This window comes from Pseudophryne corroboree, chromosome 4 (genome assembly GCF_028390025.1).
Source record: "Pseudophryne corroboree isolate aPseCor3 chromosome 4, aPseCor3.hap2, whole genome shotgun sequence".
Lineage (NCBI taxonomy): Eukaryota > Metazoa > Chordata > Amphibia > Anura > Myobatrachidae > Pseudophryne > Pseudophryne corroboree.
In genome coordinates this window covers 771,095,334-771,114,523 of record NC_086447.1, presented here as the reverse complement: position 1 = coordinate 771,114,523, position 19,190 = coordinate 771,095,334, and the positions used below count along the sequence as shown (strand labels likewise).

Here is a 19,190-nt window from a genome sequence, read left to right as displayed (position 1 = left end):
GGTACTCGTATTATCAGAAATGTGTAAAACATTTTTCATTGCCTCAATCATGTAACGTGTGGCCCTACTGGAAGTCACATTCGTCTCTTCACCGTCGACACTGGAGTCAGTATCCGTGTCGGCGTCTATATCTGCCATCTGAGGTAACGGGCACTTTAGAGCCCCTGCCGGCCTATGAGACGTCTGGACAGGCACAAGCTGAGTAGCCGGCTGTCTCATGTCAACCACTGTCTTTTATACAGAGCTGACACTGTCACGTAATTCCTTCCAACAGTTCATCCACTCAGGTGTCGACCCCCTAGGGGGTGACATCACTATTACAGGCAATCTGCTCCGTCTCCACATCATTTTTATCCTCATACATGTCGACACAAAAGTACCGACATACAGCACACACACAGGGAATGCTCTGATAGAGGACAGGACCCCACTAGCCCTTTGGGGAGACAGAGGGAGAGTTTGCCAGCACACACCAGAGCGCTATATATATACAGGGATAACCTTATATAAGTGTTTTTCCCCTTATAGCTGCTGTATAGTTAATACTGCGCCTAATTAGTGCCCCCCTCTCTTTTTTTAACCCTTTCTGTAGTGTAGTGACTGCAGGGGAGAGACAGGGAGCTTCCCTCCAACGGAGCTGTGAGGGAAAATGGCGCCAGTGTGCTGAGGAGATAGGCTCCGCCCCTTTTTCGCGGACTTTTCTCCTGCTTTTTTATGGATTCTGGCAAGGGTTAAATGCATCCATATAGCCCAGGAGCTATATGTGATGCATTTTTTTTGCCATCCATGGTGTTTTTATTGCGTCTCAGGGCGCCCCCCCCCCAGCGCCCTGCACCCTCAGTGACCGAAGTGTGAAGTGTGCTGAGAGCAATGGCGCACAGCTGCAGTGCTGTGCGCTACCTTGTTGAAGACAGGACGTCTTCTGCCGCCGATTTTCCGGACCTCTTCTGCCTTCTGGCTCTGTAAGGGGGCCGGCGGCGCGGCTCTGGGACCCATCCAAGCTGGGCCTGTGATCGTCCCTCTGGAGCTAATGTCCAGTAGCCTAAGAAGCCCAATCCACTCTGCACGCAGGTGAGTTCGCTTCTTCTCCCCTTAGTCCCTCGATGCAGTGAGCCTGTTGCCAGCAGGTCTCACTGAAAATAAAAAACCTAATCTAAAACTTTCACTAAGAAGCTCAGGAGAGCCCCTAGTGTGCACCCTTCTCGTTCGGGCACAGAGATCTAACCGAGGCTTGGAGGAGGGTCATGGGGGGAGGAGCCAGTGCACACCAGATAGTCCTAAAGCTTTCTTTAGATGTGCCCAGTCTCCTGTGGAGCCGCTATTCCCCATGGTCCTTACGGAGTCCCCAGCATCCACTTAGGACGTTAGAGAAATAATGATTATGAGTTGGATAACTATCTGCAGGGATGTATCATTTCCGGAAACAAATGCCTTTTTTTCTTGCTTAGAAATACCCCTCCCTTTCGAGCACCTGAATGATATCACTAAGCTAATTGAGCATCTACCAATATATATATTTGTTGTGAGAGGCAGAGAGGTTCCTGCATTAGGAGGAGGTGCAGGCCCTGACATGCCACATGGAGCATTATGGGGTTGCACCAAGGTAGGTAGCTCTTAGCTTAGACATATTGTAGTAAGGAGCCATTATCATGTGGCTCCTTGCTGGTTAATCTTAGACCCAGATTGGGGTAATGGAGGTGTGAGGTGTGGTGCCTCTGTACTGGCTGAGCTGGATGGCCTTAGTGTGGCATACCTTTACATTCTATTAACACTTTTCACTTATTAATTTTTTAACACTATTTCTCTATTTTAATTGCATTTCATTTTTGTATCACTTTCTATATAGCTTCGGCTTCCTAAATACTAATTTATTAACACTATAGTTTTTTCACTGGTATGCTACGCTGGGCTTTCTGGCTTATGCTGGTGTTTTGGGGTGCCACACCCTGCACCTAGATATAGCGCTATGGACCACAAATATACAGAGACGCCTTGATGCGGCTTTGGGGCTTATTCACACATTTGCGCAAATATGTGTAACGAAGATCTCTGAATTCTATTATTATGTGGAATTTATATCTGGTTACGGTTATCATTCAGGGTGCTGGGGGAAACAAATGCCTTTTTTTCTTGCTTAGAAATACCCCTCCCTTTCGAGCACCTGAATTATATCACTAAGCTAATTGAGCATCTACCAATATATATGTATGTATCAATTCCAGCATGCAGGGACACAGCTTGTGAGAAAGCTTTGTCCCTGCGGATCCACTCCGCAGACTTCTTGAGGTATTTTGCACAGAAAATTTGTGATTAAATTTGCCATTACTTTCATGATGAACAGTAATATCTTACTTAGTGTCTCTGTCCTGGGCACTGGTTGCAGACCCTCCGTTTCCGCCTTCTGAATCTTTCTTTTCAGAGAACTCAGTCTGTCTAAAAAAAGAAAATAAGAATTTACTTACCGATAATTCTATTTCTCGGAGTCCGTAGTGGATGCTGGGGTTCCTGAAAGGACCATGGGGAATAGCGGCTCCGCAGGAGACAGGGCACAAAAGTAAAGCTTTTACAGGTCAGGTGGTGTGTACTGGCTCCTCCCCCTATGACCCTCCTCCAGACTCCAGTTAGGTACTGTGCCCGGACGAGCGTACACAATAAGGGAGGATTTTGAATCCCGGGTAAGACTCATACCAGCCACACCAATCACACCGTACAACTTGTGATCTAAACCCAGTTAACAGTATGATAACAGAGGAGCCTCTGAAAGATGGCTTCCTAAACAATAACCCGAATTAGTTAACAATAACTATGTACAAGTATTGCAGATAATCCGCACTTGGGATGGGCGCCCAGCATCCACTACGGACTCCGAGAAATAGAATTATCGGTAAGTAAATTCTTATTTTCTCTATCGTCCTAAGTGGATGCTGGGGTTCCTGAAAGGACCATGGGGATTATACCAAAGCTCCCAAACGGGCGGGAGAGTGCGGATGACTCTGCAGCACCGAATGAGAGAACTCCAGGTCCTCCTTTGCCAGGGTATCAAATTTGTAAAAATTTACAAACGTGTTCTCCCCTGACCACGTAGCTGCTCGGCAGAGTTGTAATGCCGAGACCCCTCGGGCAGCCGCCCAAGATGAGCCCACCTTCCTTGCGGAATGGGCCTTAACAGATTTAGGCTGTGGCAGGCCTGCCACAGAATGTACAAGTTGAATTTTGTTACAAATCCAACGAGCAATCGACTGCTTAGAAGCAGGTGCACCCAACTTGTTGGGTGCATACAGTATAAACAGCGAGTCAGATTTTCTGACTCCAGCCGTCCTTTAAATGTATATTTTTAAGGCTCTGACAACGTCCAACAACTTGGAGTCCTTCAAGTCGTCTGTAGCCGCAGGCACTACAATAGGCTGGTTCAGGTGAAACGCTGATACCACCTTAGGGAGAAAATGCGGACGCGTCCGCAGCTCTGCCCTATGTCGAATGGAAAATTAAATAAGGGCTTTTATAAAACAAAGCCGCCAGTTCAGATACTCTCCCGGCCGAAGCCAGGGCCAGTAACATAGTCACTTTCCATGTGAGATATTTCAAATCCACATTCTTTAGTGGTTCAAACCAATTGGATTTGAGGAAATCTAAAACTACATTTAGATCCCACGGTGCCACCTTAGGCACCACAGGAGGCTGTATATGCAGTACTCCTTAGATAAAAATCTGGACCTCAGGGACTGAGGCCAATTCTTTTTGGAAGAATATTGATAGGGCCGAAATTTGAACCTTAATAGATCCCAATTTGAGACCCATAGACAATCCTGATTGCAGGAAATGTAGGAAAACGACCCAGTTGAAATTCCTCCATCGGAGCACTCCGCTGCTCGCACCACGCAACATATTTTCGCCAAATACGGCGATAATGCTTCGCGGTGACTTCCTTCCTTGCCTTTATCAAGGTAGGAATGACTTCTTCTGGAATGCCTTTTCCTTTTAGGATCTGGCATTCAAACGCCATGCCGTCAAACGCAGCCGCGGTAAGTCTTGAAAAAGACAAGGACCCTGCTGAAGCAGGTCCCTTCTCAGAAGTAGAGGCCACGGATCGTCCGTGACCATCTCTTGAAGTTCCGGGTACCAAGTCCTTCTTGGCCAATCCGGAGCCACTAGTCTTACTCCTCTTTGCCGTATAATCCTCAATACCTTTGGTATGAGAGGCAGAGGAGGAAACACATATACCGACTGGTACACCCAAGGTGTTACCAGCGCGTCCACAGCTATTGCCTGCGGATCTCTTGACCTGGCGCAATACCTGTCCAGTGTTTTGTTGAGGCGAGACGCCATCATGTCCACCATTGGTTTTACCCAACGGTTTAATAGCATGTGGAAAACTTCTGGATGAAGTCCCCACTCTCCCGGGTGAAGGTCGTGTCTGCTGAGGAAGTCTGCTTCCCAGTTGTCCACGCCCGGGATGAATACTGCTGACAGTGCTATCACGTGATTCTCCGCCCAGCGAAGGATCCTGGCAGCTTCTGCCATTGCCCTCCTGCTTCTTGTGCCGCCCTGTCTGTTTACATGGGCGACTGCCGTGATGTTGTCCGACTGGATCAACACCGGTCTTCCTTGAAGCAGAGGTTCCGCCTGGCTTAGAGCATTGTAGATTGCTCTTAGTTCCAGAATGCTTATGTGAAGAGACTTTTTCAGGCTCGACCACACTCCCTGGAAATTTCTTCCCTGTGTGACTGCTCCCCAGCCTCTCAGGCTGGCATCCGTGGTCACCAGGATCCAATCCTGCATGCCGAATCTGCGGCCCTCCAATAGATGAGCCTCCTGCAACCACCACAGAAGGGATACCCTTGTCCTCGGCGACAGGGTTATCCGCAGGTGCATCTGAAGATGCGACCCTGACCATTTGTCCAACAGATCCCTTTGCATGGAATCTGCCGAAAGGGATTGCTTCGTAAGAAGCTACCATTTTTTCCCAGGACTCTTGTGCATTGATGTACAGACACCTTTCCTGGTTTTAGGAGGTTCCTGACCAGGTCAGATAACTCCTTGGCTTTTTCTTCGGGAAGAAAAACCTTTTTCTGAACTGTGTCCAGAATCATCCCCAGGAACAGCAGACGAGTTGTCGGCATTAATTGGGATTTTGGAATATTCAGAATCCATCCGTGCTGCTTTAGCACCTCTTGAGATAGTGCTAAACCCATCTCTAGCTGTTCTCTGGACCTTGCCCTTATTAGGAGATCGTCCAAGTATGGGATAATTAATACGCCTTTTCTTCGAAGAAGAAATATTATCTCGGCCATTACCTTTGTAAAGACCCGAGGTGCCGTGGACAAACCAAACGGCAGCGTCTGAAACTGATAGTGACAGTTTTGTACAACGAACCTGAGGTACCCCTGGTGTGAGGGGTAATTGGAACGTGGAGATACGCATCCTTGATGTCCAAGGATACCATAAAGTCCCCTTCTTCCAGGTTCGCTATCACTGCTCTGAGTGACTCCATCTTGAACTTGAACTTCTTTATGTACAGGTTCAAGGACTTCAGATTTAGAATAGGCCTTACCGAGCCATCCGGCTTCGGTACCACAAAAAGAGTGGAATAATACCCCTTCCCTTGTTGTAGAAGAGGTACCTTGACTATCACCTGCTGAGAATACAGCTTGTGAATGGCTTCCAAAACCGTCTCCCTTTCTGAGGGGGACGTTGGTAAAGCAGACTTCAGGAAACGGCGAGGTGGCTCTGTCTCTAATTTCAACCTGTACCCCTGAGATATTATCTGCAGGATCCAGGGATTTACCTGCGAGTGAGCCCACTGCGCGCTGTAATTCTTGAGACGACCGCCTACCGCCCCCGAGTCCGCTTGCGAAGCCCCAGCGTCATGCTGAGGCTTTTGTAGAAGCCGGGGAGGGCTTCGGTTCCTGGGAAGGAGCTGCCTGTTGCTGTCTCTTCCCTCGTCCTCTGCCTCGTGGCAGATATGAATAGCCCTTTGCTCTCTTATTTTTAAAGGAACGAAAGGGCTGCGGTTGAAAGGTCGGTGCCTTTTTCTGTTGGGGAGTGACTTGAGGTAGAAAGGTGGATTTCCCGGCCGTAGCCGTGGCCACCAAATCCGATAGACCGACCCCAAATAACTCCTCTACGCATCGCCTGTCCACTGTCGTGTCCATAAAGCTCTTCTGGCCGAAATGGACATAGCACTTACCCGTGATGCCAGTGTGCAGATATCTCTCTGTGCATCACGCATATAAAGAAATGCATCCTTTATTTGTTCTAACGACAGTAAAATATTGTCCCTGTCCAGGGTATCAATATTTTCGATCAGGGACTCTGACCAAACTACCCCAGCACTGCACATCCAGGCAGTCGCAATAGCTGGTCGTAGTATAACACCTGCATGTGTGTATATACCTTTTTGGATATTTTCCATCCTCCTATCTGATGGATCTTTAAGTGCGGCCGTCTCAGGAGAGGGTAACGCCACTTGTTTTGATAAGCGTGTTAGCGCTTTGTCCACCCTAGGAGGTGTTTCCCAGCGCTCCCTAACCTCTGGCGGGAAAGGGTATAAAGCCAATAACTTCTTTGAAATTAGCAGTTTTTTATCGGGGCACCCCACGCTTCATCACACACGTCATTTAATTCTTCTGATTCGGTAAAAACTACTGGTAGTTTTTTCACACCCCACATAATACCCTGTTTAGTGGTACCTGTAGTATCAGCTAAATGTAACATCTCCTTTATTGCCAAAATCATATAACGTGTGGCCCTACTGGAAAATACGGTTGATTCGTCACCTTCACCACCGGAATCAGTGCCTGTGTCTGGGTCTGTGTCGACCGACTGAGGCAAGGGGCGTTTTACAGCCCCTGACGGTGTTTGAGGCGCCTGGACAGGCACTAATTGAGTGTCCGGCCGCCTCATGTCGGCAAACGACTGCTTAAGCGAGTTGACGCTATCCCGTAATTCCACAAATAAAGGCATCCATTCTGGTGTCGACCCCCTAGGAGGTGACATCCTCATATTTGGCAATTGCTCCGCCTCCACACCAATAACGTCCTCATACATGTCGACACACACGTACCGACACACAGCAGACACACAGGGAATGCTCTATACGAAGACAGGACCCACTAGCCCTTTGGGGAGACAGAGGGAGAGTCTGCCAGCACACACCAAAAAGCGCTATATATGACAGGGATAGCCTTATGATTAAGTGCTCCCTTATAGCTGCTTTTATATTAATATATTGCCATTTATTTTGCCCCCCCTCTCTGTTATACCCTGTTTCTGTAGTGCAGTGCAGGGGAGAGACCTGGGAGCCTTCCTGACCAGCGGAGCTGTGACAGAAAATGGCGCCGTGTGCTGAGGAGATAGGCCCCGCCCCTTTTTCGGCGGGCTCGTCTCCCGCTATTTAGTACATTTAGGCAGGGGTAAATATCTCCATATAGCCTCTGGGGCTATATGTGAGGTATTTTTAGCCTTTTTTAAAGGTTTTCATTTGCCTCCCAGGGCGCCCCCCCCCCAGCGCCCTGCACCCTCAGTGACTGCCGTGTGAAGTGTGCTGAGAGGAAAATGGCGCACAGCTGCAGTGCTGTGCGCTACCTTAAGAAGACTGCAGGAGTCTTCAGCCGCCGATTCTGGACCTCTTCTTGCTTCAGCATCTGTGAGGGGGCCGGCGGCGTGGCTCCGGTGACCATCCAGGCTGTACCTGTGATCGTCCCTCTGGAGCTTCATGTCCAGTAGCCAAGAAGCCAATCCATCCTGCACGCAGGTGAGTTCACTTCTTCTCCCCTCTGTCCCTCGTTGCAGTGATCCTGTTGCCAGCAGGAATCACTGTAAAATAAAAAACCTAAGCTAAACTCTCTAAGCAGCTCTTTATGAGAGCCACCTAGAATTGCACCCTTCTCGGCCGGGCACAAAAATCTAACTGGAGTCTGGAGGAGGGTCATAGGGGGAGGAGCCAGTACACACCACCTGACCTGTAAAAGCTTTACTTTTGTGCCCTGTCTCCTGCGGAGCCGCTATTCCCCATGGTCCTTTCAGGAACCCCAGCATCCACTTAGGACGATAGAGAAAACATGTGGGATGGTGTTTCTGTCCTTGTAGTGCTAGAGCCCTGTGTACTGGGCATGTGGCATAGGGCTGTCTCTATAGAGAGGAGAGATCTCTCCTGCCAGCCACATTCCTGCACTTTATATCCTCAGGGATACCTAAACCCTCAGAGTATATTCTCCTGGACATCCAGAATATATTGTGCCATTTGCACATTTGGATAATTAATATATATTTATGAACAATCCATTAGGGTGTGAAACTGACACTAAACTGTGGCAACCAGTCAAATACTTCATTTAACGGTCTAACTTTCAGTAGGCAAATACAAGCTAATTGCTGATTCGTAGATTGGCTCAGTAAAAATGTGGCACTTAATTGTATTAGTAGCTAATGAGCCCTCTGTCCTTCACCCAGCTGATCCGTGTCAAAGTCAAAAATATTACATAGAGAGAACATACAAACTGCACACATTTAAGTCGCTATACTTGCAAATATGCGCAGCGAGCACAGCAATATATGTTAACACACGCATTTACACGGACATGGCACAGAGATGGATTCGACACTTATTTCATACAGTACATAATTATAATAATATCAAGCACCAGACATCATGGAGATTTAAAATTACCTAATGAATTAATGTCATGAATGTGTATTATTTGAATAGAACCAGATACACCCGTCATGTTTACTATTGAAACAAGCAGATTGGTGTGTAGATTAATTTGATACTTGTTGTGAAGTTGTGGGACATTGCAGCGGATAGATATGATTATATGTATAAAAGCTAAAATCACTTTGTTAGAACAATGAATGATACAATGAACAGGGAACTCAAGCCAACCCTTTTGGCAGTTTTCAGGGCTGAACCTGATCAGCATATACATAAGAGAATAGTAACTGAATTGTGCAGGAGAGACCCCTCCCCCAGGAACTAGTCAAACAGGAAAGTAGTTCCTGGCTAAAGAAGAGATCAGTTCAGTTGCGTGTGGCCTCAGAGGACAGATGTACTGTAGCTACACTCAGAACTAAGCTAGCATCCAGAAGCAATGGCTTGCTCATCTCCAGGCTCCAAGCGAAAGGCTAAGTATTGAATTCACATGGCTAGATAAGGAAATATAGACAGATGGCTTTAAGGTCAATGGTGCTGGTTTAATTAGGATATTGTAACTTGTTGTAGATCTGGGAATCTGTGATGGTAGCTGGGACATTAGACAACCTGTAGCATAGCATTTGTGGTATTTGTTTGCCTATGGTGATTTAAAATAGATTGTACTGGTTTGTTATAATATATTTTGTCTATCATGAATACCGCCATGCAGTTACTTGTGAATATGGGTTTTGTAGCAATGGCATGCTGGGATGTGTGGTTACATTGTGATCTGGTGATTCATATAACATGGACTGTAGGCAATAAACGAAGTTTGTTTGGAATGTGAAATTGAATAAGATGGTTCTAGGAAGTTGGATTGGAATGTGGAATATAATTAGTTGGATTGGAATGTGGAATATAATTAGTTGGTTTGTAGAAGATGGCTGCTGCTGGGTGTTTTCTCCTCCCCCTTTGAACCATGTGTTGCAGTCTTTGGAATCATGGGAGTTTTTCCCAAAATGGAGTCTAGCTTCAGTCTCATGCGGTATTGTAGGGACCATTGTGTTGTTGCTGGGTGTTGTGTATATAGGGACAGCCAGCCTGGGTAAACTCAAGTATTCTCTCCACAAAGATTCTCAGCATTGACTAACTGCGCAGCGATTGTTTCTCACATGTGTAGGTTTCTCTGCAACCATATTGTCTCTTATTTAATGTTATAAGCCATTCTCTCTCTCCTTCCCCTTTTAAAAGTAATTGTGTCTTTATTGTATTTTATGTGCAGTAACTTGGTTAGGAATTCTATGTTATGATGGTAGTGTATAACTTGTATTGTATTATTCTTTTGCAATTGAACATTCATTCTCTTCCTTAAAAGGCGTTAGACCCTTAGACCGGTATTTGACTGTTTATTATATTGCTAAGGGGTTCTCTGAGCGTCACATACGCTCATACAGCTTTTAAACTAACAAGGTTACACTGTGTTGCATTTACACCTTATCACTGCACAAAGGTTTACAGTATGTACATTCCTTAAGGTATAGTTATTCTAGTTTAATTCTGTAAGTATCTGCAACGCCTGTGTTCACACCCTGTGCACAGCGTCTGCTACGCTAAGGGCGTACCCTTGCGGTACTTTTTGCGCCAATTAGCGTACTGTGTTCTTTAACCTTTTAGAGGGATTTAAGTAAGATAAATATTCAGCTTTATCATCCGGATCTCCCATGTAACCTTTGACATAAACTAGATATTACCCCGGTGGATTCTTCAATTTGATTTGTTACAGCGATGTCTCCTTTATTTATAGAAGGGCGTCTTCTTACCTACTGTTTTATGCCAGTTTACAACCAGACAATGTTATTACATATGCAGTGTGAGTTCCCCATACCCTATCCATGTACTGTAACCCTCACACTGTGGTTCCCTTTGCCCAACACTGGAGACCCAGCTCTATGAGCCTATTGTTACATTAGAACCCTTACACTAAGGAGGTATGTGCACTGTAAGTAACACGATGAACAGTAATATCTTACTTATTGTCTTTGTCCTGGGCACTGGGTGCGGTCTCCACGTTACCATCTTCTGAATCTCTTTTAGGGAATTCAGTCTCTCTAAACAGAGCAAACATATAAAAAAAATAAGAATAAACATGAACGCAGGAACGTTATTGCCTATAGAGGTGTATGCTATACAGACATGTAGGTGACACCACAATCCCTGCATCTGTGTGACGGGAACATCACATCACTACTACCTGCTACTGGGGATTCTGCTCCTTCCACTACCTAACGTGCAGTCTGTGGCTTCCTGCTGCCCCTAGTACTATCCTCACATCATTACACTGCCCATGTCACATACAGACCTGCTCTCCCTAACCTGATCACACAAGCCTACAAGCCACTGATATAATGATTATGAATTAATTTGGATGGATGTGTTGGATTATTATTAGTGAATCTGTCTGACTTTACTAAATTTACTAAAATCAGACTGTAAAAAAAACAACCGAAGGAAGCCCTGTGATAATAACGCTATCTTTAAGTGGCATTATTAGGGCTTTCCTTCAGTTCCCCTTCTCCTGCACACCTTCTCTGCCTGCTAGCAGTGAAGGCTGAGCACTGAGTACCCATCTGTGATCAGTCATGTGTGTCTGATAGACCACAGGCTAATCACTGTGTAAAAAAAACCCCCTGAATAATAATTAAAAGTAAAAATAATACTGACTTACCTGCACCCAGGTGCCAGTGGCTGATGAGCTCAGGTCATTTGTTCCTGTGCTGTTGCTGTGACCCTGATCATCTGATCAATAAAGTGAGCTGAGATGCTACAAAGGGTCGACATCTCTGTTCACTTTAGTGATCACAGGGGTCACAGCAGCAGCACAGGAGATGAGATAACCGAAGCTCACAGAGCAGCGCAGCGATCACCATTGCTGGATGCAGGAAAGCTGCAGGGGGGTAAGGGGGGGAGGGGGGGGGGGGGGGTAAGCGGTAGCCGGTGGCGGTGCATTCACATTTACACTCTCATGGTATTTTTCCAGAAAAATACCATGAGTAGATCTGTAAGAGTTTCACAAAGGACAGAGCAATCTTGTAAGCTGTGTCCCTGCATGTGATGATTGATACATCCCTGCCATCACTGCAATGCAAATTTGAGTGAATTTATCACATCCCATCTGTATCTTTGATGAGGATTTTGATAAAATTTGCCCCTAAGTATCATAATGAACAGTAATATCTTACTTTTTGTCTTTGTCCTGGGCACCGGTTGTAGACTCTCCGTTACCGCCTTCTGAGTCTTTCTTTTCAGAGAACTCGTTCTGTCTAAAAAGAGAAAACATATAGAAAGTAAGAATACACATGAATAATTTGGCAGAAACTCCCCTTAGCAGTCACGGGTCATATAAATCTTATTACAATGATAATCCATCCTAAATTCCTGTATATTCTCCAGAAGATATATATGTTAAAGATCCCGGCAGTCGGGATCCTGACAGCCATCAGAACAACGATACCAGAATCTCGACCAGGTCAGCATTCCGAGGCCGGCAGCCGGGAACACGAGGGTAAATATTGCCAGGAGGGTTAGGATTTGTCTGAGGTGGGGGGTGGGGGTGGGGATTAGGGGGTCAGTATAGGCACCACTCGGGGGGTTAGGGTTAGGCTGCAGGAGGAGGTGGTTAGGGTTAGGCTGTTTAGGGTTAGACACCACCGGGTAGGTTAAGGTTTAGCCACTTAGGGAATAGGGTTAGGCTGCGGAAAGGGGGAAGGTTAGGTTTAGGCACTAATTGGGGAGGTTATAGTTAGGCACTAACCGGGGATGTTTAGGTTAGGCTGTGGTAAAGTAGGGATAGGGTTAGGTAGTCAGCGGTGGTGCATTTACTTTTACACTCTCATAGTATTTTTTACAAAAAATACCATGAGTAGATCTGGAAGAGATTGGCAGGGACAGAGCTTTCTTGCAAGCTGTGTCCCTGCAAGTGATAATTGATACATCCCTGCCATCACTACAATGCAAATTTGGGCCAATTTATTACATCCCATCCACATCTGAGATAAATTTGCCCCTAAGTATCATAATGAACAGAAATATCTTACTTTTTGTCTTTGTCCTGGGCACCGGTTGTAGACTCTCCGTTACCGCCTTCTGAATCTTTCTTTTCAGAGGACTCAGTCTGTCTAAAAAGAGAAAACATATAGAAAATAAGAATTTACTCACCGGTAATTCTATTTCTCGTAGTCCGTAGTGGATGCTGGGAACTCCGTAAGGACCATGGGGAATAGATGGGCTCCGCAGGAGACTGGGCACTCTAAGAAAGAATTAGGACTACTGGTGTGCACTGGCTCCTCCCTCTATGCCCCTCCCCTAGACCTCAGTCAGGGAAACTGTGCCCGGAAGAGCTGACACAATAAGGAAAGGATTTGGAATCCCGGGTAAGACTCATACCAGCCACACCAATCACACCGTACAACTCGTGATACTATACCCAGTTAACAGTATGAATAACAACTAAGCCTCACGAACAGATGGCTCATAACAATAACCCTTTAGTTAGGCAATAACTATATACAAGTATTGCAGACAATCCGCACTTGGGATGTGCGCCCAGCATCCACTACGGACTACGAGAAATAGAATTACCGGTGAGTAAATTCTTATTTTCTCTGACGTCCTAGTGGATGCTGGGAACTCCGTAAGGACCATGGGGATTATACCAAAGCTCCCAAACGGGCGGGAGAGTGCAGATGACTCTGCAGCACCGAATGAGCAAACTCAAGGTCCTCCTCAGCCAGGGTATCAAACTTGTAGAATTTTGCAAACGTGTTTGATCCCGACCAGGTAGCGGCTCGGCAAAGTTGTAAGGCCGAGACCCCTCGGGCAGCCGCCCAAGAAGAGCCCACCTTCCTCGTGGAATGAGCTTTGACTGATTTAGGATGCGGCAGTCCATCGAGCAATAGTCTGCTTAGAAGCAGGAGCACCCAACTTGTTGGGTGCATGCAGGATAAACAGCGAGTCAGTCTTTCTGACTCTAGCCATCCTGGAAACATAGATTTTCAGGGCCCAGACTACGTCCAGCAACTTGGAAGCCTCCAAGTCCCAAGTAGCCGCAGGCACCACAATAGGTTGGTTCAAATGAAACGCTGATACCACCTTAGGGAGGAATTGGGGACGCGTCCTCAATTCTGCTCTGTCCATATGGAAGATCAGATAGGGGCTTTTACAGGACAAAGCCGCCAATTCTGACACCCGCCTAGCCGAAGCCAAGGCCAAAAGCATGACCACTTTCCACGTGAGATATTTTAATTCCACGGTCTGAAGTGGCTCAAACCAATGTGATTTTAGGAAATCCAACACAACGTTGAGATCCCAAGGTGCCACTGGGGGCACAAAAGGGGGCTGAATATGCAGCACTCCCTTAACAAACGTCTGAACTTCAGGCAGTGAAGCCAGTTCTTTTTGAAAGAAAATAGACAGGGCTGAAATCTGGACTTTAATGGATCCCAATTTTAGGCCCATAGTCACTCCTGACTGTAGGAAGTGCAGAAATCGACCCAGCTGAAATTCTTCTGTGGGGGCCTTCATAGCCTCACACCAAGCAACATATTTTCGCCATATGCGGTGATAATGCTTTGCTGTCACATCTTTCCTAGCTTTTATCAGCGTAGGAATGACTTCAACCGGAATGCCCTTTTCCATCAGGATCCGGCGTTCAACCACCATGCCGTCAAACGCAGCCGCGGTAAGTCTTGGAACAGACAGGGCCCCTGCTGCAGCAGGTCCAGTCTGAGAGGCAGAGGCCAAGGGTCCTCTGAGATCATTTCTTGTAGTTCCGGGTACTAAGTCCTTCTTGGCCAATCCGGAACGATGAGTATAGTTCTTACTCCTCTCTTTCTTATTATCCTCAGCACCTTTGGTATGAGAGGAAGAGGAGGGAACACATAAACCGACTGTTACACCCACGGTGTCACTAGAGCATCCACAGCTATCGCCTGAGGGTCCCTTGACCTGGCGCAATATCTTTTTAGCTTTTTGTTTAGGCGGGACGCCATCATGTCCACCTGTGGCCTTTCCCAACGGTTTACAATCAGTTGGAAGACTTCTGGATGAAGTCCCCACTCTCCCGGGTGGAGGTCGTGCCTGCTGAGGAAGTCTGCTTCCCAGTTGTCCCCTCCCGGAATAAACACTGCTGACAGTGCTATCACATGATTTTCCGCCCATCGGAGAATCCTTGTGGCTTCTGCCATCGCCATCCTGCTTCTTGTGCCGCCCTGTCGGTTTACATGGGCGACCGCCGTGATGTTGTCTGACTGAATCAGCACCGGCTGGTTTTGAAGCAGGGGTCTTGCCTGACTTAGGGCATTGTAAATGGCCCTTAGTTCCAGTATATTTATGTGTAGGGAAGCCTCCTGACTCGACCATTGTCCTTGGAAGTTTCTTCCCTGCGTGACTGCCCCCCAACCTCGGAGGCTTGAATTCGTGGTCACCAGGACCCAGTCCTGTATGCCGAATCTGCGGCCCTCTAGAAGATGAGCACTCTGCAGCCACCACAGCAGAGACACCCTGGCCCTCGGGGACAGGGTGATCAGCCGATGCATCTGAAGATGCGATCCGGACCACTTGTCTAACAGATCCCACTGAAAGATCCTTGCATGGAACCTGCCGAATGGAATTGCTTCGTAAGAAGCTACCATCTTTCCCAGGACTCTCGTGCAGTGATGCACCGACACCTGTTTCGGTTTCAGGAGGTCTCTGACCAGAGATGACAACTCCTTGGCCTTCTCCTCCGGGAGAAACACCTTCTTCTGTTCTGTGTCCAGAATCATACCCAGGAACAGCAGACGCGTCGTAGGAACCAGCTGTGACTTTGGAATATTCAGAATCCAGCCGTACTGTTGTAGCAGTTCCTGAGATAGTGCTACTCCGACCAACAACTGCTCCCTGGACCTCGCCTTTATAAGAAGATCGTCCAAGTATGGGATAATTATAACTCCCTTCTTTCGAAGGAGTATCATCATTTCGGCCATTACCTTGGTAAATACCCTCGGTGCCGTGGACAGACCAAACGGCAACGTCTGGAATTGGTAATGGCAGTCTTGTACCACAAAACGGAGGTACACCTGGTGAGGTGGGTAAATGGGGACATGCAGGTAAGCATCCTTGATGTCCAGTGATACCATGTAATCCCCTTCTTCCAGGCTTGCAATAACCGCCCTGAGCGATTCCATTTTGAACTTGAACCTTCTTATATAAGTGTTCAAGGATTTCAAATTTAGAATGGGTCTCACCGAACCGTCTGGTTTCGGTACCACAAACATTGTGGAATAGTAACCCCGTCCCTGTTGAAGGAGGGGAACTTTTATTATCACCTGCTGGAGGTACAGCTTGTGAATTGCCGCCAGCACTACCTCCCTGTCCGGGGGAGTAGCTGGCAAGGCTGATTTGAGGTAACGGCGAGGGGGAGACGTCTCGAATTCCAGCTTGTATCCCTGAGATACCACTTGTAGAACCCAGGGATCCACCTGTGAGCGAACCCACCGGTCGCTGAAGTTCCGGAGACGGGCCTTCACCGCACCTGGCTCCACCAGTGGAGCCCCAGCGTCATGCGGTGGATTTAGTGGAAGCAGGGGAGGATTTCTGTTCTTGGGAACTGGCTGTATGGTGCAGCTTTTTCCCTCTACCCCTGCCTCTGGGCAGAAAGGACGCGCCTTTAACCCGCTTGCCTTTCTGGGGCCGAAAGGACTGTACCTGATAATACGGTGCTTTCTTTGGCTGTGAGGGAACCTGGGGTAAAAATGTCGACTTCCCAGCTGTCGCTGTGGAAACGAGGTCCGAGAGACCATCCCCAAACAATTTCTCACCCTTGTAAGGCAAAACCTCCATGTGCCTTTTAGAATCCGCATCACCTGTCCACTGCCGAGTCCATAATACTCTCCTGGCAGAAATGGACATTGCATTTATTCTAGATGCCAGCCGGCAAATATCCCTCTGTGCATCTCTCATGTATAAGACTACGTCTTTAATATGCTCTATGGTTAGCAATATAGTGTCCCTGTCCAGGGAATCAATATTATCAGACAGGGAATCAGACCACGCTGCTGCAGCACTGCACATCCACGCTGAAGCAATAGCAGGTCTCAGTATAGTACCTGAGTGTGTATATACAGACTTCAGGATAGCCTCCTGCTTTCTATCCGCAGGCTCCTTTAAGGCGGCCGTATACTGAGACGGTAGTGCCACCTTTTTTGACAAGCGTGTGAGCGCTTTATCCACCCTCGGGGATGTCTCCCAACGTACCCTGTCCTCTGGCGGGAAAGGGTACGCCATTAGTAACTTTTTAGAAATCACTAATTTTTTATCACGGGATGCCCACGCTTCTTCACACACTTCATTTAACTCATCTGAAGGGGGAAAAACCACTGGTTGCTTTTTCTCCCCAAACATAATACCCTTTAAAGTGGTACCTGGGTTAATGTCAGAAATGTGCAACACATTTTTCATTGCCGTAATCATACAACGGATAGCCTTAGTGGAATGTACATTAGTCTCGTCGTCGTCGACACTGGAGTCAGACTCCGTGTCGACATCTGTGTCTGCCATCTGAGGTAGCGGGCGTTTTTGAGCCCCTGATGGCCTTTGAGACGCCTGGGCAGGCACTGGCTGAGAAGCCGGCTGTCCCACAGCTGTTATGTCATCAAACCTTTTATGTAAGGAGTTGACACTGTCGATTAATACCTTCCACATATCCATCCACTCTGGTGTCGACCCCGCAGGGGGTGACATCACATTTATCGGCACCTGCTCCGCCTCCACATAAGCCTCCTCATCAAACATGTCGACACAGCCATACCGACACACCGCACACACACAGGGAATGCTCTGACTGAGGACAGGACCCCACCAAGTCCTTTGGGGAGACAGAGAGAGAGTATGCCAGCACACACCACAGCGCTATATAACACAGGGATTTACACTACACAAAGTGATTTTCCCTATAGCAGCTATAATACACAGTATTGCGCCTAAATTTAGTGCCCCCCCCTCTCTTTTTTACCCTATTGAGCCTGGAAACTGCAGGGGAGAGCCTGGGGAGCGTCCTTCCAGCGGAGCTGTGAAGAGGAAATGGCGCCAGTGTGCTGAGGGAGATAGCCCCGCCCCTTTTTCGGCGGGCTTCTCCCTCTCTTTATATTAATATTATGGCAGGGTATTTTTACACATATATAGTTTATTAGACTATATTATGTGTTTTTTGCCATTTTTAAGGTAATCTAATTGCAGCCCAGGGCGCCCCCCCCCCAGCGCCCTGCAACCATCAGTGACCGGAGTATGTGGTGTGCATGGGGAGCAATGGCGCACAGATGCAGTGCTGTGCGCTACCTTAATGAAGACCGGAGTCTTCAGCCGCCGATTTCCTCCTCTGAATCTTCCGTCTTCTGGCTCTGCAAGGGGGACGGCGGCGCGGCTCCGGGACCGGACGACCGAGGCTGGGCCTGTGTTCGATCCCTCTGGAGCTAATGGTGTCCAGTAGCCTAGAAGCCCAAGCTAGCTGCAAGCAGGTAGGTTCGCTTCTCTCCCCTAAGTCCCTCGTAGCAGTGAGTCTGTTGCCAGCAGATCTCACTGAAAATAAAAAACCTAATAAATACGTTCTTTACTAAGAGCTCAGGAGAGCCCCTAGTGTGCAACCAGCTCGAGCTGGGCACAGATTCTAACTGAGGTCTGGAGGAGGGGCATAGAGGGAGGAGCCAGTGCACACCAGTAGTCCTAATTCTTTCTTAGAGTGCCCAGTCTCCTGCGGAGCCCGTCTATTCCCCATGGTCCTTACGGAGTTCCCAGCATCCACTAGGACGTCAGAGAAATTAAGAATACACATGAATAATTTGTCAGAAACTCCCCTTAGCAGTCACGGGTCATATAAATCTTATTACAATGATAATCCATCCTAAATTCCTGTATATTCTCCAGAAGATATATATGTTAAAGATCCCGGCAGTCGGAATCCTGACAGCCATCAGAACAACGATACCAGAATCTCGACCAGGTCAGCATTCCGAGGCCAGCAGACGGGAACACGAGGGTAAATATTGCCAGGAGCGTTAGGATTTGTCTGAGGTGGGGGGGGGGGTTAGGGGGTCAGTTTAGGCACCACTCGGGGGGTTAGGGTTAGGCTGTTTAGGGTTAGACACCACCGGGTAGGTTAAGGTTTAGCCACTTAGGGAATAGGGTTTGGCTGCGGAAAGGGGGAAGGTTAGGTTTAGGCACTATTTGGGGAGGTTATAGTTAGGCACTAACCGGGGATGTTTAGGTTAGGCTGTGGTAAGGTAGGGATAGGGTTAGGTAGTTAGCGGTGGTGCATTCACTTTTACACTCTCATAGTATTTTTTACAAACAATACCATGCGTAGATCTGGGAGAGATTGGCAGGGTCAGAGCTTTCTTGCAAGCTGTGTCCCTGCAAGTGATAATTGATACATCCCTGTCATCACTACAATGCAAATTTGGGCGAATGTATAACATCCCATCACATCTGAGATAAATTTGCCCCTAAGTATCATAATGAACAGTAA

General features: G+C 47.4%; 1 protein-coding gene across 5 annotated transcripts in view; it reads right to left on the bottom strand.

Annotated features, from left to right (window-relative positions):
* The window catches only part of LOC134910339 (cadherin-23-like), a 236,059-nt gene that overhangs the window by 45,418 nt on the left and 171,451 nt on the right, over window positions 1-19,190 (bottom strand). For 4 of the 5 annotated variants that reach the window (XM_063918234.1, XM_063918237.1, XM_063918235.1 and 1 more), the window contains 4 exons: window positions 12,727-12,807; window positions 11,872-11,952; window positions 10,663-10,740; window positions 2,353-2,433 (listed from right to left, as the gene is read on the bottom strand). The exons of the other annotated variant lie outside the window; for it this stretch is intronic. In XM_063918234.1, coding sequence (XP_063774304.1) covers window positions 2,353-2,433; window positions 10,663-10,740; window positions 11,872-11,952; window positions 12,727-12,807 — 321 coding nt within the window. The remainder of the gene's footprint in view (window positions 1-2,352; window positions 2,434-10,662; window positions 10,741-11,871; window positions 11,953-12,726; window positions 12,808-19,190) is intronic. 5 annotated transcript variants of the gene reach the window in all.